Genomic DNA, 27,202 nt, shown 5'->3' with positions numbered 1-27,202 from the left:
ACTGACCTTTAGATAATGGACCAAAAGGGAAGGGGAAAGGAAGAAAAGCAATTTAGCAGCAGGTAGCATTGGTTTATTGTTGTCTGGGAGCTGATGTCTCCATCGAGGGGTTGTATCTCTTTACAGCTATGGAAAGTTCTACGGCACTGTCACAGTTTGACTGGTCCAGTTGTAGCGGATTCATCACTAACAGACTGAAGAGAAATAGGTGGTGGGGAAAGCAGACAAAGACTGATGTGGGCTTCCAGTCTATCCTTCTCTATCCCTGTACTCTCCTACATACTTATTTCACAGTTTGCTGGTCTTCATTCTACATACAGTACACTCACTGCGCTACTTCTTCATTTTCCTGGATTGTTTCATTTTAGCTTGTATATATATATAATGTATAAAGATCTGGCCTCTTTCTGCCTCTCACGCTTCAGTTTGTAAAGATGAGGTGTGGATTCAAGTCAGTCGACTGTGAGGAATGCTGCTTTCATCTCCTGTCATAAGATGCAGTTGGTTAGCTGAGCGACAGCCAAAGCAGATTTTTACATATATGAACATAAGCATAAAATCGGCAGCACTTTAAAATCAAAGTGTTACACATATCACCAGCTGCAATGCAACCATTTTATTTTTGTTCTCCCCTTCCCAACACGCCCCTCTTCAGTGTAAAACGTCCTCATTTAGAGAGTTAAGAAATATCTAAAAAATAGAAGATGTGGAGGACGGGCCTCTAGTGTTTGACACACATTTTTAATATCCTGTATATGAATAATTTATTCATTCACAAAGTACACAGCATGAGAGAAACCCTCGGACTAAAAGGACCATCAAATTAAAACCCTTTTCTGATTAATGATATACAGGAACAAGCACAATGTCAGGTTGACGCTTCAAGCATCGCTCTTTTTCTCAAAGCAACTGTGTAATGATACGCTCTTTGAAATCTATTCCTGTTAGTAATTTGGTCTCCAGTCCCAGTTCACATCCGAACAGCGCGTTATTTGTAGTGAAGAAACAAAGAAAACGCTGTTAGAGATAAACCCCTCCCATTGCACAATCAATCCTGTTGCCAGACGAGGCCAAGAGGGCATCTGCTTTGTGGCCTTAATGGTCCGCATCTCATCGAGCCCTTTCCTCAAGGCTTGCCACTGATCTCCAGAAGACCCCCAAAAAGTCGGTTAGCATCCCTGTTCATCAGTGAAACGCATACAGAAGCAGAATGATGGTGCAGAGGCCGATGACTCCTCCCAGAATTAAAGAGTCCCGCCTCTTCCTCAAGTTGATTCGCTGTATTAGGTTATTGATGGCAGGGAAACGGTCTGAAGTAAAACGATGAGTTAAGGAAACAGGGGGAAACAGCAGATTTCTTTTTTAAACATCAGTCTAGGTTGCAATAACTTGTAATATAAAACATAATTGTAGTAGACAAAGAAAGGATACAAAAGCAAAGAGTATTTAACAAAAACAGTGACTGATTCATGACTCACTAAATTGAAAAGTAAGTATGTACATTAAAAAAAACTGACAGACCGACCGATTTATAGGAAATTTATACATGGTTTCAAAGCAACAACATAAACAAACGTTACTGCGCATGCATGCTTTTGTGGCCCAAACCTACTTCTGGTACACATTAGCAAATAATACAGTCCCTGCAGATTATTTCTAATAATAAGCAAACGAAATAAAAAGTAAATTTAATTAGCTAGCAAGTTAATTGTATGACTAGCCAGTATTGTTTTGGGATACCAGTAGAAGAACCGCTACTTATTGCTAACCCATTCAACAAATCGTTTTTTTATACAATTATTATACAATAAAATGTTAATATAAATTAATATATAAATAGTTATTTTATTAGCCACTAGCCAGACCGATCAACAAACACAGACCAGAAGATAACTTCAGGCCAAGCATGTGCATCCGATAAAACCGTCTGTAGGAAAATATACTGTGGGCAGCTTTAAGGATACTGGCCAGGGTGTTGACCCTACTCTGTATAGACTTTAACATTCCACGTTGGGAGGTCATGTTCTCCTTGGTTGCCATGGCAATGCTGTGGACAAAAAAAAAACAGAAGAGCGGGTTTATTGGGACTTGGGGATCGTTGCACATTTGCACTAAAGTGGTCAAAAAGCGCTCACTGTGGTACTCTTGACACAAGATCATTGCATCGGCGGCACAGCAGCTGTCACGACTGCAGACACAGATAGCACCAAAGCCAGCAAATGTCTCTTCCAGCAGGTTTGATTTCAGACAGGAAGGGTGCAGCATGCAGAAAAGTGACTAACCATTAAAGATCCTTTTCCCTTGACACTGCAGAAAGTGAATACCTCATATTTTCTCAACTAATGAGAGGTTTTCCTGCAACAGCCATCAGTGGCTCTAGCTTAATGCGTTTCAATTAAGCAGCGCTCTCAAAGTGCAATTGTTTGAAACTCATGATCCTACGATTGCAGCGTTATAAAACTCAAGGGTTGGTCCCAAGCACCAGCACTTATTTGTTTTCTTCAGCTGAGTCTTGCTTTCTTGTTCCTAGTGGAGAAGATTAAATTGCTACGCGACTATATAGCTCACTTCAACTCCAGCTTCGACTCAGCAGGATTGCGAGTGTAAACTGTAGCTTGGCACCCATTAAAGCTCCTCTCTGCAAAGTAAAAGCCATCGGATACGTTCCGCCATGATGCCTTTGCCTCGCTCATAGAGCACAGGGGATTTTACCTGCAATACTTTAATAGCACCAAAATGCCATCTGGCATGCGTTTGAGCCACAATTATGAATTTATAAAATAAATGTCTAATTAAGCCAAACCTCGCAAGCAAGTTGCTGACCATTAGTTACCAGTACAGTTAGCTTCTTCCCTAGAGATGAATTAGCCAGTAGCCACACCCCACTTACACAAACAAGGTATAAAGCAAATGAAACATGACAGTGCGCCCTGAGGGCCGTGAACTCCCTGGTGCTTTTCACCTCCAGGTGCCCCCAGTCACGAACAAGAAGCTATTTTGTCACAGCCAGGGGTTTGTTGTGACACCTCTAGATGCCATGGCCATTTATCATCTAAGTTCTGCTTTCACACATTCCTGGGCGTATGCTTGGCACAAAAGTAATATGAACACAATCTCCCAAACCTCATTTCCAAACAGAGCTTTTTGATACATGTGCAAAAACTACACTTTTAGCGTCTCAGCAGTGATGGATCTGACATCATTAAACATAAGGACCACCCACCCCACGCTCCTCAGAGCTTTGATGAAACGTTAAACAATGAGATCTCATTTTCACTCCTGGCTGTGGTTGGTACAAAATGAAGGTAATGATTACAAGTAGCTGATACAGCATACTTTTTTGATTGAATGAGACAAGGGCGCAGACCAGGAGACGACTTAATTAAACACCTGTCGCGGGCTTCACCTACGGTCGGTGCGGCAGTGAAAGTGACGGACACGTGGGATGCTCTCATGCATGCACATACTGTAGATCTTCAGTGAGACAGCAAGATACTCACTGCTGCAGTGAGTCAGGAGGGGGCACCGGTGGGAAATTCACGTCTAGAGATTTAACGCTCTAAACAAGAATCTGCAAGCGTTTAGGTCAGATTCCCATTACACCACATCCCACATCCAAACACGATGTGATGAGATTCCTACGATAAGAAATTTGTCTGTCCATACCGACGCGACAATCAATCACAAAACACAGTCAATCAAAACCTCTCATGCTGCAGCTGAAAAGTGCACATAGAGAGATGCGTCCTGTTTTCATGACTTCAGTGATGCCTCACTGATGCCTAACACATGTAATCAAACGTATATAGCCTGTCCTCATCCATGTTTGGCGATTAATATTCATGAGGTGCAGAACTTACATCGAATGAGCTAATTGTGTGGGCGGAGCTGTCAGCCACGACGTCGCAGAAATAGAAACCATTTCTTAAAAGGAAACGGCCGTTGCCCATCGCGCATCGCGGCTGGTTAGGACAAAACCTCTGATTAACATGGAGAAGACACATTTTATCACGTGTCGCATCGCGTTTGGTTAGGACACGGTGTAAGAGTCGGATGATCGGATCTACTTTCACAACTATCTTTCGTGACACTCTAAGGGTATCCACCAAATGGATGAGCAATTTCCTACATGAGGAAATTGCCTATGGCAGATTATTGTTTCAGCAGATCTGAGCACCCAATTAATCAGACATCTAATTCCAGTAAAACAAATAAATATGGAAACTGTTGTCATTTACAAGCCTGATGGCCTGAGCAAATAGTGTGTGAATAATCAGACTTACCTTATTGTGTCATCAATAAGTCGATCTGAGCTGCAGGAAGACAAGAAAGAAAAGTGTTAACACAGCGATAATCCGGCCAGTTGAATGATTGGAGACCTCTCTCATCCTGAGAGTCAGGGTGAAAGAAAACAAAATCAATGGTAAAGATGCAGTGAATGCAGATCAGGGTCTTCTGCTGGACTGTTATGAGTTTAAGACTGAAGTGATAAATATCTGCATTGTCTATTACCCACACAGAGGTGTGTTTTACTATACGAGTAAGGACACTTCATATAGACCTTCACTGGTTCCATACCAGGATACGGAGATTGTCTATACCTTATCCTGTTGACATTATTAGAAGTAAACATGACTGCTGCTCAGTGAGATTCGTCCCAAATGTGTTCAATGGAGTTCAGGTCTGGATTTTATGCTGAATCACTAAACCACATCTTAAAGGGATAGTTTCACCCCAAAATGAAAATTCTGTCATGAATTACTTACCCTCTAGTTGTTCCAAACCTGTATACATGTCTCTGTTCGGGTGAACACAAAAGATATTCTGAAGAATGTTAGCAACCGACAGTTCTGAGACACCATTGACTACCATAGTAGGAAAATTAAAATGGTAGTCAAAGGTGCCTCTTTCCTATATTCCTCAAAATATCTTCTTTTGTGTTCAACGCAACAACAACAAACTTTTCCTACTATGGTAGTCAATGGTGCCTCAGAACTATCGGTTGCGAACATTCTTCCAAATATCTTTCTTTGTGTTCAACAGAACAAAGAAATGTATACAGATTTGGAACAACTAGAGGGTGGTTAATTCAGAGCTTTCATTTTTAAATGCATGGACACCACAGAAAAAGAAATTCAAAATGTAAATATTTAAAAAGAATCTATGTAATATTCTTGTGATAAACCTACTATGACAAACAAAACCACAAATAAGGCTCGTCACTGAAATTGGTGCACAAAAGTACTAATTCTTTATTCTGTCAAAAATATCATTTTCTGACACAATTCTTCAACCGTGCATTACTGTCTACACTGGAATGTCTCACCCACATGCAACTTCCATGTTTCTCTCTGAAAAGGAGCTACAGGGCTGGAGGATAGGAATGAAATTTCATGCCGCCTTAAAAACCGCATCTTCCGTCATTTTAGATGAGAGTCTCAGGGCCAGCAAGACCTCGGGGGACAGAAAGTCCTCAATTCCCAAAGAAATGGGTTTTAGTCTGACAGAGAGCTCCGATTTTGATTACACCAGCAAAAATGAGATTGCAAATTCTTTCCTCCAATGCCTGTGAACTCTTTCTGTCTGCATGGTCTGTCGGACAGCAGTGAGTGAATTCTGGCACAATCAAACAACAGCTGGGAAAAGAGCGTCTAATGGGCCACATGCTATTTACTTGTGTTACTGTGGTACAGGGATTTCTCTTCACATTCACACAACCACAGAACACGTATATGTGCATGTGTGTTATTGGTTGCATGATATCATGGATGGGGATTGGTTTGGTAAGGATGTGGTCACGAGTCATTTAATCGGTCTCATGAAGGCTTTATTAGGCTGGTTACAGGGTCACTTGAGCTCAATCGGACACACTTCTTATAGGCATCTACATAAGCTGCATTCTTGCATCTGAATAGAGCCCAGCCGAAGGGAACATAACGCAGATTGGAACAGAACGGGGCCCAATGTGCGCTTTTAAAGGCAGACTATTTTTATCTTGATACGCTGTCTTAAAAATGCAATGCTCATGGAAGGAGCAAAAAAAAACAGCTAGGAATGGCAGTGCTTCAATGGCACACAGTCCATGTGTAATTAATCATGTCTCATACCATTTATATATATAAAGAAAGGTAAGGCGCATTTGAGAAATATCGTTCAGTCAAACGGTTGTCCTCTTAAGAGCTTTCGGCTTTGATTGATCTAAAAGCCAAAACATTTCATCGGCAACGACAGACTTCCATGCAGACTAATCATTATAAATTGTCCCAGTGGGTGCTGATGAAGCTAATTTTGCACAGTTTGGTTTGCAATTACCAGGGCAAATATTAAGCATCCTGTGGGACAGGTTGCTTCTTCCATGATCTGCATTTTATCCTGAGGAATCATTAAAAAGACTTCCATTACTCATTAATCACATTATGTGGATCAGACACATAACCACTCGGTTACCTCCAATGTCACGGTACATAGTAAATTCAAGGAAGCTGAAACTCAAGATTAAAGTCAGTTGAAGGACTATGCAGAGTCTTCAAAGTTACAAACTTTCAACAATGTAGTCCGTCTCCTAATTGAGCCTCATTCATTTTAACCTCAAACAATTCTGTTATATTAGCTTATATCATACATGGCTGCAAGTCTGAAAATATGGCAAGACACGCAAATCTTTCAGCCAAGCACATCTAGACCTGGTCTACTTCAGACACAAGCTCTGGGGAATCTTCAATTACACACAACTTAACATGTTTTATCACTAATGTTTTCACTAAATGACTCTGAATAAATCGAGTATGGCTACTTATTTCATGGAATATCAGTACATGACATTCAACCTACTGCATTTATACTAAGGTGAAATCTTCCTTTCAGTTTAAGGGGCAAGCGGAGATGTTCCTTATAGCACTGTTCTTAGATCTTAGACATAGACAATAAGGTAGTACGAGTCCATATGGTGTTAGATAATACAAAATGTTTGCCATTTGCTTAAAAAAAGTCATTGAACACAGTCCACAAAGCATTACAGAGCATTTATAGCACATATTCTATTAAACACAATCATAGAACTATAAGAACTGATCTAAGAACAGAGGTGTTCAGCAATAAAGCTTTACCCACAATAGTCTTCACTGTCCTCACCTGTGAAACAAACATATGTTCGAAATACACAAGAGATGTGCGAATGTCTTGGTGAATAGTGCTGCCCCACCGGGCCCAATAAACAACCCTACAGACACACACTGACAAAAAAACGTGTGCCTCTGCCCACAGTCCCTCTGAGGTTCATGTTTCAAGCGGCGCTCGTCGCAAACAATGCGCTCAGCAATTTACCTGCCAATTAGGACTGATGGCGATAATGTTTCAGAGAAGGGATGAAAAACAAAAAAGTAGCCAAGTCATTAGTTCAGCGTCTCCTGGGTGCAAGTATTAATTCATTTGAAGGTAACACAACAAAACGCACCTTCAGATATGACTTTCATTGGTTAAAGCAGCTGTTTAATGGGAAAAAAAGTGAAAGGGATTCCAAATTCAAAGAAAACAGTGAGGTTATTTATTTGACTAAAGTATTAGGGATAGACCCTGCAATTCATACTCTTCATAAAAATAAACCAATACCTTAGGACCAAACAAAAAGATATTTACAGCGAGACAAACATCTATATCAACACACCTGTATAGAATCACAGACAGCTGATAGTTATCATGGGGTGACCATGTTGGTTTACCCATCTGGCACCGCTATTAAAATGCGCATTGCTGCATTTGGGGAGGAGCGTCAAGCTCAATTCATGTGTTTTTATAGGCTGAGACAAGCCCATGCCGAAGGATTTACTGTAGCCCTTTATTGGCACGGAGACAGAGGGGCAATGGAAAGATGTCAGGGTCTGATGCGACGTTTCACACACAAAAGCTCCACTGGTGGAGAAAAGCACCTCTAAATCTCATCCTCAGCAGTCATTAAGAAGTTCATTAGCATAAAGCAAATTTATCCCTATTCTCTCTGTCACCTTCAGCCTCAATGTGTTCTGCAAAATAACGACTTCTGCAAATGAAAAATCGCATTTCTCACTGAAGCATATTATGCTCACGATCCCCAAGTAATGTGCCCTGACTGTATGTACCAGTCAAAAGTTTGAACAAATCTACTCCTTCTTTATTAACACTGTTGTTAAGGCAATAGCAATGAAGACAAAAGAAATGCAGGGAAATTTTGTATGGTAAACAAATCAAAACTAAAAGATTTATAAAGAAATTTGTATACTAGCACAATGTATGTTTAAATTACTTATATTACTAATTTCAAGCATCTGAACCTTCGACTCTTAAGATCACACAAAACATAAATTCAGTGTGTCCAAACTATTATCTGGTAGCGTACACCTTTTTTATTGTTATGGTCGACTGGATGTAGTGCCCTTGATTTGCACTGCAGAACTTGATAGCTGCTGCCATGAAATCCATCTTAAGCCATAAAAAATGATGGAAAATGTCACTCTGAAGACCTGCTTTAAAAAGCTGGAGCTCAAACATTAACATGCGTTTAAAATCTGGACATGAGCTCAAATGAGTCCTCATCACCCGTAATGAAGCAGGTCTCTCTCATTTACCCCTTAAGCTGGCAGAAAGACCCAACTCGCTGGCTCATCAGAAAAGCCGCCTCATTGTTATAGGCTGGCCTATGCAAGGAGAGATTTATGTTCCAGCTCCACAAAGCTGACAAGACGAAGAGAGTGAGAGAGCACCTGAGCCCGGGCTGCTGAGCTCCATCTGCTGGATTCACTTTCCTCCTGTCATGGAACTACAGGTACACAGGTTCCCCACAGACAACCTATTTTAATATGATAATAAGGTAGAAGGAACAGCCTGTCAATCGATAAAATAAGCACCACATTAAAAAAAAGAAAGTGGATAGTAATGGGAGATTTTGAATATTTCCACATCCATCCAGATAACTGACTGTAGATGTCCAGACTCAATTCAAATGCATCTTGCAATAAATAAATGGACATGTTGGCAACCCTACAATGCAGTGATGCCAAAGTGTCCACCTTAAGTACAATAACAACTGCCTACAATATAATAGCTCTAAAAATGGAATCAAGGGAATAGATGTAATGTAATTATATTTAAAAATAAAAGAGAAAGAGAGAAATATGACATGACTCATGTTATTTAGTTCTTTTATTTGAATGATAATGTGCAATTAAAACCAAATCACTCAACCCTCAACTAAAGAAAAAATCAATTTCATTGTGGTTCAGTTGGCGCACATACAACAGGGATCCAGCAGCGATTTGCTTTATTTTAATGTTGATTTTTGCTATCAAAGAACATTCTTTATATGACTTTCAAAAACTCCCATTAACCCGAAATCAGCTTGCTGCTTCTGATACAAGAGATGTGCCAACACACACAGCCAAGACTGTGGAGACCCACTGTCTACACACACAGAGCTGTGAATGAAAACCAAGACTCCCTGCTTGCCCTGTTTGTGTCTATTGTCCCGAGCAAGAAATGAGCTCAGTACTTCAGATTTTGTGCAATGCAATACAACACTTTGAAGTGCACTCTCGATGCATTAATCATGCGTTTTAATAACCAATAATATTTTAAACATTATCTACAGGATATCATACAACATTAAAATCGTTCTGAAAGATGCTTTAAACAACTTGGAAACATCTAAAGATTTTGTAGTCTCTGATGGCTGTGAAACTAGTTTTGCTTTTAAAATCTATTCTGGGCAAAGCAGTAAAACCACAGATTTAGCTTCTCAGCATTGGTAACAATCCCAAACATTAAGGCATCTCCAGTAAATGTGTAATGGATGCAGATATGTTTCAGAAGACCTCTGATGCTTTTCAAAAGGCGGTTACATCCCACACCATCAGATAAGACCACTCAAGAACACATGTACTGATGCAGGATTGGAGGGCGAGATCAGATGTGGCCACAACACATGATCATCTGACAAACTACAAATAAATGTAAGAGTGAAACAAAGTACAAAATGGTGTATTTTCTTCCAAAAATAGAGATCGACCAGTCATTCCAATTAAAAGCTTCAAAGGCAGAAATGATTAAGGAACTCATCAAAGTTGTACAGGGTCCTAAATGACTTTATGCAGTTCCATAAAACTGCAAAACAGGAATTAGAAACGCCCTTCCAATGGCAGTACATCCTTTCTGAGGATACTAAAGCTTGTTGTACCGCCTTTTTCATTGAGTGATTTTATGTCATGTGTTTCCTTCAAACAATGTCTCCTTCCCTGTTTTTCTCTGAGTGCTCAATGTAATCTCTGAGTCAAACTGTCATTGCTGTTAATGCCTTTAAATGGCATTCCTGATGGCACTGACTTCAATTACTGTTTACACTGGAATGAGATCAAGCCATAACACCGGAGATTACTTCCTCTCTGAGAGCCGAGGAGCACGTTAAAGGAAATCAAGGAAACTAGCACGGTCCAAGTCTCATGTATTTAACTCTCATAGTCTAATTTACAGCTTGTATATTTGTATTACCAACACCAATGATTTGGTGTGATTTTGTTTTTAAGATATTTCACTTTGTTAAGATATTGGTGGTCAGAACGTTTTGAAAAAGAAAGACAATAGAGAACAGTGTAAATGCAAGAACAGACTAAACATGAAGTATCTATGCCCTGGGTTCGCCCTGCAGTGAGAGAGAGAGAGAGAGAGAGAGAGAGAGAGAGAGAGAGCAGAGTCTGTTGTGAGGCATGGAGATGTGAGAAGGAAGGGCACACTGATGCTGAGAAACAAAGTGGGCGTCTGGCCAGGACTGCAGGGAGAGAGAGAGGTGCACATACACACTCAGCATTCACCCGGCTTACAGTCCCAACTGTGCCAATTATCAATATGTGCACAAGGAGCAGGATAATGTCGATGCTCTCTGTAACCCTCACATGATGCTGGTCACCAGAATGGGAAATTGATTTGGGAACATTTAAAAGAATAGTGCACACAAAAATAAAAATTCTGCCATAATTTAATATTATTTAAATGGTCAGGCGGTGGCAAAAAGCAGTCCATGTTTCATTTCTAAAACTGTGTGCTTACTCCATAAACAGATGTCCTGTTCTATTTAATGGTACCAAGAAGTAAGCAGTAGGCAAAATAGTTTAATTAAGACTTAAAGGGATAGTTCACCCAAAAATGAAAATTCTGTCATCATTTACTCACGCTCTTGTAATTTTAAACCTGCATTGACTTTCTTTCTTCTGCAGAACACAAAAGAAGATATTTAGAATAATGTCAGTAACCAAACAACAGCGGTACCCATTGACTTTCATTGGCATTGTGTCTATGCAATAGAAATGAATGGGTACCGCAGTTGTTGGGTTAGCAATCTTCTTCAAAACATACTTTGTGTTCTGCAAAAGAAGGAAAGTCATATAGGTTTGAAATGACAAGAGAGTGAGTAAATGATGACAGAATTTTCATTTTTGGGTGAACTATACCTTTAATTTGTGAACAAAACCACAGATATTCAACAAAAAAGGCAGCAATCAATGCACTTCTCTCTTTGGCATAGCTATCTTTTATTCTATGCTGACACACTAAAGCTTTGCTATGAAACAAATGACCCACAGCAAATACTCTGTCAAATTCTTTAACGCAGTCTATCGATTCAATTTAACGTTTTAAAATAGATAACCAGCGCGCGTTTTACACCTACACTTTGTTATACAGAATCACCTCATGCCTCCACAAGCACCCGGGCAGTTATTTACGATGACTTCAGAAATTTAAGTCATCCATTTTTCACCGACAAGCGGCCTTGTGGAGTTACTGATGAATAGGAGCGTGTCTGTTACAGGTAACCTTCTGAAAGGAAAGAGTCATTCCTCAGGTGAAGTGCATCTGACAGTGTGAGCACATGACAGAGTGAAATGCTTTGAGCGTCTTTATTCCCTTTCATTCAAATGTGACACTTCACCTTCGCCAACGTCTCTGATCTTCCTTATTCCTCCTATTAGTAACCTCTGAAAAACTTAAAAGTTGAAGCACCACCTTCACTATGACTAGTTCACCTTTATCAGACAGGGTGGATATGAGATGTAGTGTGATTTCTGTTTACTAACATGGATATGTAATAGTGTTGAGTTAATACACCACTGAACACCAACACCAACTTATGTGCTTAAATAATTTTTTGTGAAAATTCACTGCACAAGTGACGCAACTGTTTTTCAGTGCATTGAGAACAAATGAAACTCTTACTTTCTCAGGTGCTCATGTTCTTTCAGGAAAAGCTCCGTCCGTCTGTTATTCACCCCCGAGCCACTCTTATACGTCCTGTCAAGAGAAAAGAGCATGAATAAACGATTCATCAGAAACATGCACTTTCACAGGCATCCAACTGCATAAATATTATTGTATGGAAGTGTTAGCCCTTGAGATGGGGTAGGGGGACTGGGTTAATATTGAGGCCTTTTCTCCATCCTGTGTGTCACACTTTCTCTCTAGCTGAGAACATTTAGCGTTAATAATGAATGAGCACAGTGCTGGGAAGTGCAGCCCTTTCCCAAGAGTTCAACAAGGAAAAGAAAGCAAACACGTCATGCAACACGGGCCAGTCCTAAAAGACACCCAGAGGCCGAGCTGAAAGCACAAATTAAGACAAATCTTCATCTCAGATGGGGGAGCTTTTGAGAATGAGGACAGGAAGCTGTCAAAGATGTGTGGCGACACAAGCAACAACTCCAGTTAAACCGGGCTCCGACCCCAGTGGGTTTTTCTGTGCACCTATTGTGTACAAACTGATGTGGAATGATTATTAAAACAGTTGGTATGGAATTAAGTCTTCCTGCTGGCCTAATCGACTGTCATTTCAGACCAACCAAAGCAACTGACAGCCACCTTAATCATTTCAACAAGGCTTTAAAGGGCAGCGCACTATATCACACATGAGGGCTTTGTCATTTTTGCCAGCTGACATTTACATAGTGCAGCGCTGTGGAGTCCAGCTGGTCAGTGTGGGGTGGGGGGCAGTAACAGGAGAAACACAACACGCACCACACGGATCAGAAAGTTAGCGACAGGGCAGCTAAACGCTTTAACAGTAGCCTTGCTGAAACCAAAAACTCTAAAGCCTGCGGGAAAAAAAGTAACTGGCCACAATGAATATGCAAACACTGGCCCGAGTCATCTGACACAACCAGCAGTGTTTTACACAAGGCACATTGTCTCCCCCTGGTTGTGAATATGAATAATACAACCAACAATGCACAAATGATTGATCATTTCACATTCTACAATATAAACTTCTATGCAATTTATACGGAGGAAAAACAAACCTAAAACAGTCTCAGTCATAATCAGAAGCTAACAAATAAAATGGTAACTACAAATGAAGAAGCACCTTAAAGGACAGATCACCCAAAAATACAAATTCTGTCATCATTTATTCACCCGATTTGTTCCAAATCTGTATATATTTCTTTGTTCTGAGGTACACAGAAAAAGATGTTTGGAAGAATGCTTGTAACCATTACGCCACCCGTAGCTGGAATCTGCTTCCAGAAGACATCAGATGTTCACCAACAGTAGCTACTTTTAAATCCAGATTAAAAACCACTTGTTTAGCTGTGCATTTACAACCCGAGCACTGTGCTGGTTTAAATCAACTGCACTTCTATTTCTAATTTCTTTTTCTTTTGTTCTTATTCTTTTTATATATACACGTCTTATTTATATATACGTATTATTTCTCTTTGTCAATCATTTTATGTGAAGCACTTAGAATTGCCCTTCTGTATGAAATATACTATATAAATAAACTTGTCTTGTCTAACCAAACAGTTCTTTGCCACCACTGACTACCATAGTAGGAAAAATTACATTGGTAGCCAAAAGTGCCCCAGAACTGTTTTCTTTCCTACATTCTTCAAAATATCTTCTTTTGAGCTCAACAGAACAAATAAATTTGTTCAGATTTGGAACAACTTGAGAGTAAGTAAATGATGACATAAGTTTCATCTTTGGGCGAACTGTTCCTTTAATACAGGCTGAGTCTGCACAAGAAAACCAAAAAGTTCATTGTTCTAAAACTGCCATAATAAGTTTATAAGCAGTTCAATAGGGCTCAAGTGCCATGTCACATCAGAGGATGAACATTATGACATCTTGTAATTTAACTAATAAAAGACCTTAGGAAACCTGTTTAAAAACAAGCCATCATAGACACACACAATTTCCCCCTTCAGCTTTAACCTGATAGAAATATGATAAACACGCCTATAAAATCAGCTGATTAAACAATCAATCTGTTTTCTTTAAATCCCTGTACAGGTGAACAGAAAGTGTACTGTTGGTCAGGCAACTGCAGTGCTGACAAGCAGATGGATTGAACCCAAATCTCCTTTTGACAACCAGTTTATTTGCACAGAAAAAAAGAAGTTCAACAGCAGTGGCAAGGAGCCATATTGAGTTTTTTATTATAGTACTGAAGAAAAATTTCAAGGCAAACAAATTCAATACACAGCCCACAAAGGTGCCATGGTGCTGCACCTCAGATCAATAAGTCATTAAGAAGCCCTGGAGTCATGGTCTGGGGGTTATGGCTCATTTCTTTAGGTCTGCTGTGGGGACTGGGGGCATCAAGTGCAAACAGGACACATGATCATAGACCACCAATTTAGATAACACAGCATATGATATGTTACTTCAGCATTAGGAGGGTTTGAACTATGGATAGACAATATAACTAAAATGTTGTATAGACGGTTTCAGCTACAACAACATAAATGTTATGTGGCCTAAACTTAACTTCCGGTAGACCTCCATAAAGTTTAATAACTGTATATTATAACCAAACACAGACAAGAAGTTAGCTTCAGGCCAGCCTGTGCGTCCGATGAAACTGTGTATAGAGTACATATACATAAGTATTTGCTCTGAAACCATCAATTCTAGATTTGATCAACATATTTGGATGCTCCTTCTAAAGAATACATCATATTTAACCATGTTCATTTATATGCACCAACCAACACATCAATGCAATAGTCTTAAAAGTCTATGTTTATCTACATTTATTTTTATGAACACACGAGAGAGAAGGGGAAAATAAGGCTGAATTTTCCTTCATTTTGTGAGCACATGATTTGCGACTGTGCATTCAGAAAAACTTGTTTTGAGAAAACTTACTCTATATCTTTTCTGACAGACCCCAACAGGTCCTCTCTCTCCCTGATTGCCATGAAGTTTGATTTGGTTTTATGGAATTCATGTGTGTAGTCCTAGGGAAGAAGAAAATTTGAATGTTACAAAAAACAAGTCAGTTTTTGTGAAACCAAATGCAAACTGATTATAATTTCATTGATAAATCACAGCACTGATCTCATGAACTGTGTGAGAAAACTATGAATGATAAGTAGGGATGCACAATAAATTATCAGCCATATAGGTATTGGACGATAAATGGTCATTTTTAATGTTATTGGTATCGGCCGATAATAAAATGTATGCCAATATATTACAGCCGATAAATCTTTAATCATTTCCTCTGGTTAAACTACTTCATCTGCAACCTGCTTGCAGTTAAAATCCAGTACAGTACTGTCTTCTGTCGTGATCGTTCACTTACTGCTATTATCAAAACATTGTTGATGTAGGTACAGTATGTAGATACAGTATTTATGAATGTGTAAATTATAGGAACAAAAGCATATTGTTTGAATCAGACTGCTGTCTGAATGCTTTCTGTCTTGAGACCCGTTAGACATGTGACTATTGAAAACATTTTTCTGGAAGAACATCTATAATTTGTCTATTAAATATACCAGAAAAGGTTAGATTCGTTAACTAGTGTAAAGTAGGTTTGGTACATGATTTTCAGGGGAAAAAAGAGAACTAATGGTTACCTTGTTTTCCGCGGTGAAGGATTTCAAATAAAAGCAGTTGTCCAACTTTTTGCCTTTTGTTTCAGTCTTAGGGAATTTTATATTAATATTTAGATACTGTATATCGGCCAATATATCGGTTATCGGCTTCCAATGTTAAAGAATTACCGGTTATCGTTCAAAATTGACATATCGTTGCACCCCCAATGATAAGAAACTAACCTGAAGAATATCTCTGTGTCTTTGAAGAGTGTGCATCAGAGCAGCATTAAGAGACGTTACTCCCGGTGTGCTTGTGTACTCAGCCATCTTGTCATTTACCCCGGTAAGCTAGAAAACACCAAAGAAGAGTGAAACAAACTTTGATAGTTTCTGTCTTAAATTTTTTTCCTCCTTTTTAAAACAACAAACTTTATACTCAAGCCTAAAAACTTAATTTCTCAAAGATCATGTTACACCAAATAATGCACAATTTATGACTCATTAATGAGATCAGTGATGATAACTCCAATACAAACAGCAGAATGCAAAAGATTATGAACTGTGATTAATACAGAATAGTGATTTACAGAAGTCTTACTTTTGCAAGTAGCTGCTCAATCTCCACTGACATGGTGTCAAACATTCTGTCCTGAGTAGAGTTGCACAGGAGAGGTTGCGTATCGGAACTATTCATCAAAGAGACGGAAGAGCGTTAGGAGTACATCAAAGTTCAAACAGGTTCATAAGAATCAAAAACTTCTCAGATCTGATCTTTGTCACACCTGTCTCCTCTGCGGCCATCACGTGAGCTGCTGTAGCTGGTGCACAGTTTACTGAAGGAAACAAGCTTCAGGTCCAGCTCGTTCTCCAGCTGCCTCGCCTGCTTTCGCAGGTCTGTCAAAGTGAAAAATAATAAGATTACATTTACTATTCACCAAGTTAACATTATCTAGCCAGCTAACACAGATGACGATTTGTCTAAACTGACTGAATGATTTGTGAATGTCTCAAAAACAATGTTATTAAATTATATGAGAGCAATAAAATAGATAACGTTCAGCAAAACGTTTCTATTGCAAACTTCAGAAAACATGGCAGTTGATATTTATATCACTTTATTAGGTTAAACCCTGTGTACCTGGTGTAAAGTGCACCTGAGCCTTGACAGTTTAGATTTACTGACAATTGTCTTACAGTTGGGGACTGCTAGTATCTGTTTTGGGCATCATGGGAACGTTCACACAAAGTCTATAAACCCTAAATACGCAGAATAAAAAGAGAGATCACAGTATTTTAAAAAGACATTTTTTTAGTTTTTCAAAAATTATTTTGTGAAAAAGTTTCAGCTTCGTTTGGAGAAAAGGGGAGACATCTTTTCTGACATAATTTCATTATGTATTTTAAATCCCGCGCATAACATGCAGATTGTGTAAACTAAAATATATTATTTCGATTATAACAAATGGGAACTGTCTTGCTGTATTAATACTCAAGTTTTCGGGCTAACCAACAGTATTGGCGTTACTGCGGACTAGCGAGCTAATGCTAACGACGTATGTTAAATGGGCAGCTTGACCGCGTTTTCACTGAAACGCTAGCAAAGACCATAAAGACGATACATTGGCCTGAGTTGTCAAAAAGTGTAATAAACGTTTCGGTCGAGCAGAATTTTGTTAACACTTTGCTACCTCACCTTCCCAATAGTTGCTGTTTCCTCCTGCCATCTTTGTTGTTGAACGTCATCCGAGGTGACGCTGGCAGAGGCTGAGTCAAGAGCAAGAGGACTTCGCTCTCTCCGCGCTGCGCGTTCACAGCGCCCTCGTGCTCTGTGGGAGCCGTTCAAACTTCATGCATATAATAAACATACGCACTTCAACATACAACTTTTCATTTTCCTATTTAAATAGGCTCTGGGGTATTTTTTTTAGCAATTTTTACACCAAAAATACAAGTTGCCCAGACACAGCCAACATAATTTTGAACATACCCTCACTTACTCATTCTTTATTAATTTATTTTCAAACTGATTGATCAACCTACAGAATAACACAAATGTATCTATGGGACAAACCCAATCCTAAATAAACCAATACGATTCAAACAATTAGTAAAAATGCAAGGAAAAGTCTTAAAACAATAAAATGTGCATCAAATATTCAGAACATACTCATTTATTTACATCTCATTGTATTAGACTATGGAGGACTAAACCTGCAAAAATTATAAATAAATGAATGTATAAATAAATAAATATATAAATGTAATAATATGAAAATAAATACAGGAATGAATGGTTTGATAAAACAAAATAATTCGTTTTAGCTATTATTGATCTTAGCTTTAACTTTTCTTTTCATTTTTTAAATTGATGTATTATTTTTTGTGTCCATTTTTAATTATTATATTTTTTATTTTTAGATTATTTTATTTATCCTTTCCTTTTATTTTTACATTTATTTATTTATACGTTTATTTATTTTTATATTTATTTATTATCGCATGTATTTATTTCCACTTTTATTTATTTATTCTTGTATTTATTCTTACTTTTCTGTGTCTTGTATGATAATTAGATGGGTTGGTCTTGCCTACTATTGGTTCAGCGTAGATTGAAGCGTTCGATCGATTACTCTTGACTTGTTTTGGACTAACGTCACGTCACTCACTGATCGTTTGCTTCGTGTATAACGTTAAGTAACTATGTCGGGCGCACAATTAGCTAGAGAGTTACAGCATTTAGCCAATGAAGTCGATAACCATGCATCAAATGACCGTGTGTCATTCAGATTAGATGCATTTTGTTGATGATTTATTACAGATTGACGGCGAGATAAACGTTATACACGAAGCAAACGATCAGTGAGTGACGTGACGTTAGTCCAAAACAAGTCAAGAGTAATCGATCAGACAAACGCTTCAATCTACGCTGAACCAATAGTAGGCAAGACCAACCCATCTAATTATCATACAAGACACAGAAAAGTAAGAATAAATACAAGAATAAATAAATAAAAGTGGAAATAAATACATGCGATAATAAATAAATATAAAAATAAATAAACGTATAAATAAATAAATGTAAAAATAAAAGGAAAGGATAAATAAAATAATCTAAAAATAAAAAATAATAATAATTAAAAATAATTAAAAATGGACACAAAAAATAATAAATCAATTTAAAAAATGAAAAGAAAAGTTAAAGCTAAGATCAATAATAGCTAAAACGAATTATTTTGTTTTATCAAACCATTCATTCCTGTATTTATTTTCATATTATTACATTTATTCGTTTATATATTTATTTATTTATACATTCATTTATTTATAATTTTTGCAGGTTTAGTCCTCCATATTAGACACCATTCATTTCAGAAAATAAACTGGAGACAGGATAATTTGCGGAGTTCTTTCACTCGACAGAAATTGCACTTGTGTAATTTACATATAGTTGGCAACAATTCAATATCTACAATCGTTGTTGTATAAAAGAAAAAAATAAACATCAGCACAGACATAGAAAAGTCAGACATTTTTGTTCAAACACACCCTGTAATTTACATTCAAGCATGATAATCAACATCAAGCCGATCAAATTCAGATTTAGTTTGTAACCGGTTCCACAACGAATCAAATTATAAACCTAATTCTCCCAGTTATCATCATTTGACATGTAGAAGTGATCAATCAGGCAAAAAATGACGTGAATGATTAAAAATGTTATTACGTTTTGATATGTGTGTAATGAGGTGTTTGTTGCTTTTCTCCTTTAAAAGCATTTAGTATTTTACAATGTTATGAAACAGCATGTGCTGATCAATGACTAAACGCTTCTCTTCTCTATCCCATCTTCTTTAGGATAAATGTAATTTAGGAGCTGTTCAGCAATGACGTGAGAATCTGCCAGCACATAGCAGGCAGACACCACAGGGTGTTCTATGGATTCAGATCATCGAGCAACACCGAACTGTGTAAATGTGTCACACTCATCTAGCTGTGCGGTGCTTAATGAGTGCTTAAAACACACCTGGTAACTCTTACATACACACAAAACCAGGACACAAATAAGACATGAGAATTGCATGTTCACAAACGATTACTTGTGTTTCAAACAAGTTTTATGAAAAATCTGATATAGAGCACACTTTCCACCTCCACTGACACTCAAACACACACCATATGGCAACATCCTTCTACTTGCTAAATTGCAAATAACATTTATGCATGTCAGTCACATAAATTAGTTCTCTGATCTATTTCATTTTCAAATGTTTGCTATGCCTTAGAACCAGTGAGCAAACTAAACCTGATATTGGACGGGCATTAAAACAAAGAATAAATACATTCTTAAAAATTAATGAAACAGGGGCCACAAGAGTGCACTTTAAACACAAACAAATTGAAAAACACATCCTAACATCTGCCTATCACTATCATGTCCCTGGTATGGGGTAATCATTCTTAATGCTTCACCATGTCCCTAAATGCCAAAACAACAGAGGAGAAATAGCAAGGAAGTGAATGCGTTTGTCTGCACATTTTATGTGACCACTGTGCAGATGCATAAACAGAAACCATAATGAGATTGCTTAACTTTACATATAATCTAAAAGCTCTATATCTGAAACGCTGCTAACACCCTGGGCAAACTGAATATCTCAGACTGAGACATGCATAACGAATGCATACTGTAATTGAACAAAATACCATAATCTCATAAACAACAGCGCAATGTGAAATGTTACGGATCATTCAAACATCAGTCTACATCCTTTTTCACAAAATAAAATGAAGCCTATGAGTAAATCAGAATTCAAGATGGATCGATTCCTGATGTCGACTTGAAGGGAGCAAAAAATGAATTTATATTATAAAATTCTCATCCTTACATTACAACCACCACACAACCTCTAACCTAACAAGGCACAGTGTTTCATAATCCTGTAGAGATTTATGCATGGATGGACTCTAGCTGTTCAATTTCCATTTAAAGGGTACCAATGTAACATAGACCCAGATCAACAAGCAGTCCGGTCGAGAGCATGTTGTAGGGGGGTAAGTTGCATGCACTACGGTGCAAAAACGATTCCCGATCCCTCTAGGGCATTAAAGTGCATCCCGTGGTGGTTGTTAACCGTTTGGATGGTTATGCTGCTGGTCATTAAGATGAGCGCCCTCTACAGGCCCTCTAAGGGCAGTAGAGAGACTCAGGGCAGTGGAGAAAGCAAGCTTTCAAAGTTTGTTTGTGTATAGTGTATCCTCATCACTTTCACTCTCGTCCTGAAATTCGTTGCTCAAAAGAGACTTTTTGGACCCCATAGATGTGAGACGAATCTCATCGTCATAGTCATCACGGTGCTGCCGTAGCCGATGGAATCCGTCCTTTTGTCGGTTTGACTTGGCTGAGCAGACGCACCAGATGATGCAGGCCGTGATGACCAGAGCCGTCATTGCCGCAGCTGAGGATCAAATAATAATAAACATCAGCCATAAGAAAATGAGTAAATTTAAGCTAAAGTGTCTGACTATCCTTGTTGTGCAGAGAAAACGTAGTGATTTGTGGCTGATTATTGTTTTTGGGGTTTTGTTTGCTTGTTGAAAATGGCAAATATAATCAACTCAGAGCACTTTAGCACAGATAAAATTGTAAATTTTAGTCAACTTAATAATATTAGGAAGGTTAACATTTGACAGAATTAAAACCTTAAGCAAGGTGATCTACCTACCTGCACTTGCCACAACTAATTCTCTTGGCAGGCCAAATATATTGTTCTCCATGTCAAACTCGATAATAATGGTACTTGCTGCTTCAAACTGTGACACAGACACCTGAAAAGACCAACATTAATTGTGAAAAAAAAACATTTGCATGGACAATAATACATTTCTGTATACAGCTGCAGAAAAAAATTAAGAGACCATGACCATTTCTAGATGTATTATGGTCATTCCAGTCCAGTATCTGTTGAATTTCAACAAAATCAAACTTCAGGAGGAAGTCATCCAACAGCAATATGAAAGACTGGCAGCATGACACGGCAGTTGAAAACTGATAAAAATTGAGATCATCACATAAACAATATATTTTTTACTTTTCCTAAACACATGTACAAATATTACTGCTGTATTTCTTAAAAGTGAATATGAACTTGTTTTATTTGCAGTATTTGAGGTCTGAAAAATAGAGCATTTTTTCTGTTATTTTAACCTGTTTCTCCAGGTTTTCTGCAAATAAATCCAAATAAAACTCTATTTTTGGAAGAAATAATGTTAGTTGTTCACAAAATGAAACGAAAATTATAATTATTTTTACCTAAACACATACCAATAAAAAGTAAATTCAGAAAAACTGAAAATAATTTTAAAATGATCTCTAAATGTTTTTTCTCAGCTGTATTTTAACATAGATATATACTCACCTTCTGTGACTGTTGCTGGTAGCCGTCAGCTACCGCTTCAATGTTGTGTAAACCTGGAGCAAGAAGGGCATGGAAGAACCCTCCCTCACTGGTGAATACTCGCACAGCACCATTCAACACTATCATAGCGCCCGCAATGGGCTTACCGTTCCTATCCTTGACCACTCCACGAACTCCTTTATGCACCTATAACAGAAAAATCAGACTTAGTATAGAAAAGCCAAGTTGTAGTGGAACAGCAAAGCAGACCAGAAAGCACACTGACCTCTACCAGCATTCTCAGCAGTGACTTCCTGTTCTCAGCCCAAAGCGTGGGCAGCATTTCAGCCGTAGGGAACAGGCAGCAGCTGGTGTAGACAGTGATTTCAGGACAGTGACCAAAGTCTACGCTGAAGTCCTGAAATCCGGAAAAGCAGCAGAGAAAGGGTTGTAAGACAGCAAAAAATAACTGCCAGGGTAGAACAGCAAAATGCTTCATGTGTGTTTTGTTGAAAACAAAGAGATAGTTCACCAAAGATGAAAAGTCTGTCATAATTTACTTGCAAAAGAAGATATTTTAAAGAATGTTGGTAACCAAACAACAGCGATATCCATTCACTTCTATTGGTTTTGTTTCCGTCTCCGTACAATAGAAGTGAATGAGTACTGCAGTTGTTCGGCTACCAACATTCTTCAAAATATCTTATTTTGTGTTCTGCAGAAGTAAGCAAGCAATACAGGTTTGAAATGACAAGAAGGCGAGTCAATAAATACAGAATTTTCATTTTTGGGTGAACTATCCCTTTAAGTATCTACCTTCATGCTGCCCATGTGACTGTGCCACTCTGCTGCTCTTAATACACCATCAGGGATGATGCCCACTGGGAGAGGTGGGAAACAGAAAAGATACTTATTTCTCTTAACCGAATAGAACACTTTATTGTATCTGAAGTATGGACAAAAAGTAGTGAGCATACTTTGGCCGTTGTTTGAACACCCAGTATTGCCCAAGTGCATTGTGGGATGATGGCTGGCATACACTGTAGCCAAATATCTCAAAGTATCATCATTTTCAACTGAAAGAAGCAGGGAACCTAAGCAAATTAGGGCACCGATGCAAAAATAATGTGCATTATATCTAACAGCAAGCATGGGCCAAAACATACCAGGTTGCACTGGTTTGTCATATGGGTATGTGACCAATAGAGAGCCTCCATCTAGAGCCACAGAGAGAGTAAAGCCCCTTTCTTGTATAAGATCCATCACAGCTCGTGTCTCCGGCTGAAGCTCCCCAGCACGCTGAGATGCATTACCTGCAGAACATGACACAAACAGTACATCTAACTGTCTGACATGTGAGGTGGAGTGTACCTTGAATGTGAGCTCACCAAAGAAATCATTGTTGAGGTCTTTGCCGTGGGCGTTGGTCATGCCAGCAGTGGAGTTGCAGTCGTTCTCTTTTGCCAGCTCACGCCCATCTGGGTTGATGCTCGGCAGGATAACAATTCTAGTCTCATTGATCAGCTAAATAGAGGAAGAGAGAGACCTTAGAAAGACCCGAGGAATGTTAAACTATGTAAAAAAGAAGACAATAAACAAAAATCGTACTCTGGTGATGGCAGCGTTCTTTCCGTAGTTGATGCAGAGACTTGCAGCAAACTCTAGAAGCAACTCTGTGCCCACTGGGGCATTGCCATGAATGCCCGCCACAAAGCGAATCTTGGGTTCAGATGGTTCTTGGACTTTAGGGTTGTTTGAGATCTCCAGAGCCCATATAGTTCGAAACTCCACACTCTGACCAAGACTTGACAGGGGAAACAAAAAGATTTCCAAGATGCTGAGGTTAAGGGTAGATGTTCCCTATGCTCTTGTAATTTAAACTCGGTGACACTTGATACAGCACATACTATAATTTCCTACAATAGATTTTGGCACTGTGCTACAGTGAGATAGATGCAGTTCAATCAGAAACTTAATTGTGTATTGTGTTGAGGGATACTGTTTTTGTCTCTGATTTTAAAAGACCCTTATGATACTTTATGACCTTATGATATGACCTTATGATCACAAAACTGGATTTAAATGGAACTTGACTTCTTAGAAATAGTCAAAAATACCTCAAGATATTCACTGTAGACATCCAAGAGAACGTGATGTAAACAAGGTGCTGTACCTGTGAAGTGAGGTAATCTCTGGGAAATTCAGGGTGAGGCCCCGCAGGAACTCGGAAACCTCGCTGTATCGCCGGTAGCGGAAGCTGCTCTGGGTGGGAGTGTTCTTGATCAGCTCATCCAGACCGGATTCTCCTGACAGCTGCTTTATGAGACTTTCAAACTCTTTCACGGTGGGGTCCTGAACCGACGAGGCATCTTCTGTCATCCGCCCGTTTGCGTTGGTGTTAATCCGGGTCAGTGTGAAGTTAACAATCTCTACCCCATTTTCAGGCACAGTGGCGTAGGTGCTAACTGAGACGTAGCTGGAAATATTAAACGGAAAGAGTGATTTTATGAGAGACAATTTCAATGGGATGCACAAAATGTCTAAACTTGGTAGTTGGTGGACAAGTGACACGGAAACTACAGAAAGTACTCTTACCCTTGGGCAGATGCAGTCACGCGGTATGTTTTTGGAACTAGCAAGCGCCAGTAGTCCCCTGCAACGTTAGTTGTGACAGGGTGATCAATCGTCTCCACGGTGATGGTCGCATTGGGGATGCCAGACCCATCCTTGCTGTCAATCACCATCCCCTTAAATCCTCTGTGGACCTGCACGTCCAGAAAAATGTTATACGGCGAGTTGCAAGATATAAGTAAAAGAAGACAGGGAAAGACAGGGAGACAAAGAAAGACTGTCAATCAAAGCTGACCCGATGCATAAACTGCAGAAGCGATCTACGGTTTTCATTCCAGTACTTTGGCAGATCTGCTGCTAGTGGATACTTGTAACAGCCCAATTCGATGGTCACCTCAAAGCAGTTAGTATTGATGTAGTTCCAGTCCTGCATACCCCCTGAAGAAATAGCAGACAGTGCACTGCTGTAGCTTACATTCACAGACCACCTTACATTTTATAAACCTTACTGGTCTCAAAATATTAGCATCCAATTATATGATTCTTACCGTGGACGTTGTACCATGCAGCCCCATTGGTGATACCATCTGCAAAAAACTCTGGATCCATTTCTGGACAAGGGTTACCGTTATGCATTTGAGTGTTTTCCTGAAAAAAAAAACAATCAAAACAGTTTGAGACTTAGGCTATTGGTTTTGCTAAATAAATGTTTTTTTTAATACTTAAAGGTGCACTCAAATAGAAAGCCGTTTTCACCCGTTAAAGTACATAAGCGCTATACTTGTATGCCCATTATCTACACAGCAAATATAATCTGAGGCTGCATATTCACCTCGGAGTACGCGAGAGCCAACATCTTAAATACAACATCATCTGATGACCTGCTGTAGCCAATAACATCCTCTAGATTATCATCATATGGATAATTCACCACCAAGGAGCCTGACAGAAAGAAAGAAAGTGAAATATTCTCTGTGCATGCTCGGAAACAAACAAAAGCCTATCGCTAAAAGGAATTACCTCCATGAAGGTTGGCAGACAGCACAAATGGGTAGCTCTTCACCCAGTTCATGACTGCAATGGTCTCTGGCTGTCTGGGATCCGTGATGAAATTGAAGCGATCAGGAAAGTTTCGGTTCAGGTCGAAATTGTTACTGTTGTTACGGCCCTGGATGCCACTGATATCTCCTGCACAAACATTTTTATCACAGATTTACAAGTTGAGCTGTGTGAATGCGGCTGAAGATTTTGCAAAGCCTTACCCTCCTGAGACACTTCGTATCCGTCCGGGTTCATGGAAGGCATGATGTGTATTCGTGTGGAGTCCACAAGCTGGGTGACCTCAGGGTCACTGCCGTAGTTTCGGCAGAGGTACTCGATAAGATTGAGTAGCAGTTCTCGGCCAACCACCTCATTGCCGTGCATGTTGCCAATGTATTTAAATTCTGGTTCTCCTAGAAGGGCAAAATGGGATGTCAGATGACTGTTTGCTTGACTTTTTATTATAAATTAAACCATGCTAGGCATGCACAATGTACCTAACTCATGGACACCGGGGTTATCAGTGATCTCCATGACCCGCAGGAGACGCCCCTGCACGGACTTGCCAATGGAGTAAAGGCGTGTGATGGAGCTGTATTCAGAGCTGAACTTCTGAAGGAACAGCTCCATGTCATTGTAGTGATGGTGGCGGAAGTCCTGGGGCTGAATCGCGAGGTTGGAGCTCTGCTCTTTCTCCACTGAATCTGCACCAGGGCTGCTGGTGTCTGCACTGGAGCTGTTGGTGGAGGTGGCAGTGGGGGAGTCTGGGATTGAAGGGGTGGTGGGATTCACATCAGTTTCGGGCACAAGGGTGAGGTTTAGTTCGGTGGCTCTGCCTTCTTTCACCTCCATACCAACCACAGACATGGGTATGTAGCTATAAAAAACACACAATTTCAACACGTCAATTGAAAGGAAGTTGATTCTTAAATTGAATATTTAGGCCAACCCATACAGATACTTTATTTCTAATAAATATTCATACTAAATTTACTTCATACTAACCCCGGGGCTATGGCTGTGATGTTGTAGGTGCCGGGTAGCAGCAGGCGATAGTATTCACCAAAGCGTGCGGTGCTCACATTGTGATTAATGCCTGCAACCATTATCACTGCATCTGAAAGAGGGGCTCCATTCCTGGCTGCTATGACATTGCCACGTACTCCGATGTGAATCTTCTCACACACGCGCGCGCGCACACACACACACACACACACACACACACACACACACACACACACACACACACACACACACACACACACACACCCACACAAACAAACACGCGCGCGCACAAACAAATACACCAACCAATATTGAGGTTTTACGGAAAAAGAAACCCAACGCACGCTTACG

General features: G+C 39.2%; 2 protein-coding genes across 2 annotated transcripts in view; both read right to left on the bottom strand.

Moving 5' to 3' along the window:
- Positions 1 to 722: 722 nt before the first annotated feature.
- On the bottom strand, positions 723 to 17,649 carry gosr1 (golgi SNAP receptor complex member 1). Its single transcript, XM_057351926.1, has 9 exons — positions 17,533 to 17,649; positions 16,622 to 16,733; positions 16,438 to 16,525; positions 16,080 to 16,187; positions 15,163 to 15,254; positions 12,235 to 12,309; positions 4,284 to 4,313; positions 1,965 to 2,047; positions 723 to 1,310 (listed from the first exon to the last, which is right to left on the bottom strand). The coding sequence occupies exons 1-9, from the start codon at positions 17,561 to 17,563 to the stop codon at positions 1,186 to 1,188; spliced, it is 744 nt and encodes a 247-aa protein (XP_057207909.1). The 5' UTR covers positions 17,564 to 17,649; the 3' UTR covers positions 723 to 1,185.
- Positions 17,650 to 19,142: 1,493 nt separating this feature from the next.
- cpda (carboxypeptidase D, a) overlaps positions 19,143 to 27,202 on the bottom strand; it is a 13,449-nt gene continuing 5,389 nt past the window's right edge. The window contains exons 4-21 of the mRNA XM_057351085.1: positions 26,852 to 27,021; positions 26,344 to 26,723; positions 26,068 to 26,259; positions 25,826 to 25,993; positions 25,638 to 25,747; positions 25,354 to 25,453; positions 25,101 to 25,243; positions 24,830 to 24,999; positions 24,408 to 24,710; positions 23,843 to 24,038; positions 23,623 to 23,758; positions 23,401 to 23,547; positions 23,212 to 23,310; positions 23,051 to 23,115; positions 22,521 to 22,652; positions 22,256 to 22,441; positions 21,563 to 21,665; positions 19,143 to 21,295 (exon numbers count right to left, since the gene is read on the bottom strand). Of these exons, the coding sequence (XP_057207068.1) occupies positions 21,069 to 21,295; positions 21,563 to 21,665; positions 22,256 to 22,441; positions 22,521 to 22,652; positions 23,051 to 23,115; positions 23,212 to 23,310; positions 23,401 to 23,547; positions 23,623 to 23,758; positions 23,843 to 24,038; positions 24,408 to 24,710; positions 24,830 to 24,999; positions 25,101 to 25,243; positions 25,354 to 25,453; positions 25,638 to 25,747; positions 25,826 to 25,993; positions 26,068 to 26,259; positions 26,344 to 26,723; positions 26,852 to 27,021 (3,027 nt within the window). The 3' untranslated portion in view covers positions 19,143 to 21,068. The remainder of the gene's footprint in view (positions 21,296 to 21,562; positions 21,666 to 22,255; positions 22,442 to 22,520; positions 22,653 to 23,050; positions 23,116 to 23,211; positions 23,311 to 23,400; positions 23,548 to 23,622; positions 23,759 to 23,842; positions 24,039 to 24,407; positions 24,711 to 24,829; positions 25,000 to 25,100; positions 25,244 to 25,353; positions 25,454 to 25,637; positions 25,748 to 25,825; positions 25,994 to 26,067; positions 26,260 to 26,343; positions 26,724 to 26,851; positions 27,022 to 27,202) is intronic.

Source organism: Triplophysa rosa, linkage group LG14 (assembly GCF_024868665.1).
Source record: "Triplophysa rosa linkage group LG14, Trosa_1v2, whole genome shotgun sequence".
NCBI lineage: Eukaryota > Metazoa > Chordata > Actinopteri > Cypriniformes > Nemacheilidae > Triplophysa > Triplophysa rosa.
The sequence above is the reverse complement of the archived record's forward strand: the minus strand, read 5'-3'. Positions and strand labels throughout refer to the sequence as shown.

Bases quoted from the DNA above. Each gene is read 5' to 3' on its own strand.
- gosr1 (XM_057351926.1), bottom strand. From the start codon at position 17,563: ATGGCAGGAGGAAACAGCAACTATTGGGAAG. The intron at 16,188-16,437 runs GTAAGACTTCTG...GGTGTTTTCTAG, and splicing joins TTGAGCAGCTACTTGCAAAA to CTTACCGGGGTAAATGACAA. The intron at 12,310-15,162 runs GTAAGTTTTCTC...TTCTCTTGACAG, and splicing joins TCTGTCAGAAAAGATATAGA to GACGTATAAGAGTGGCTCGG.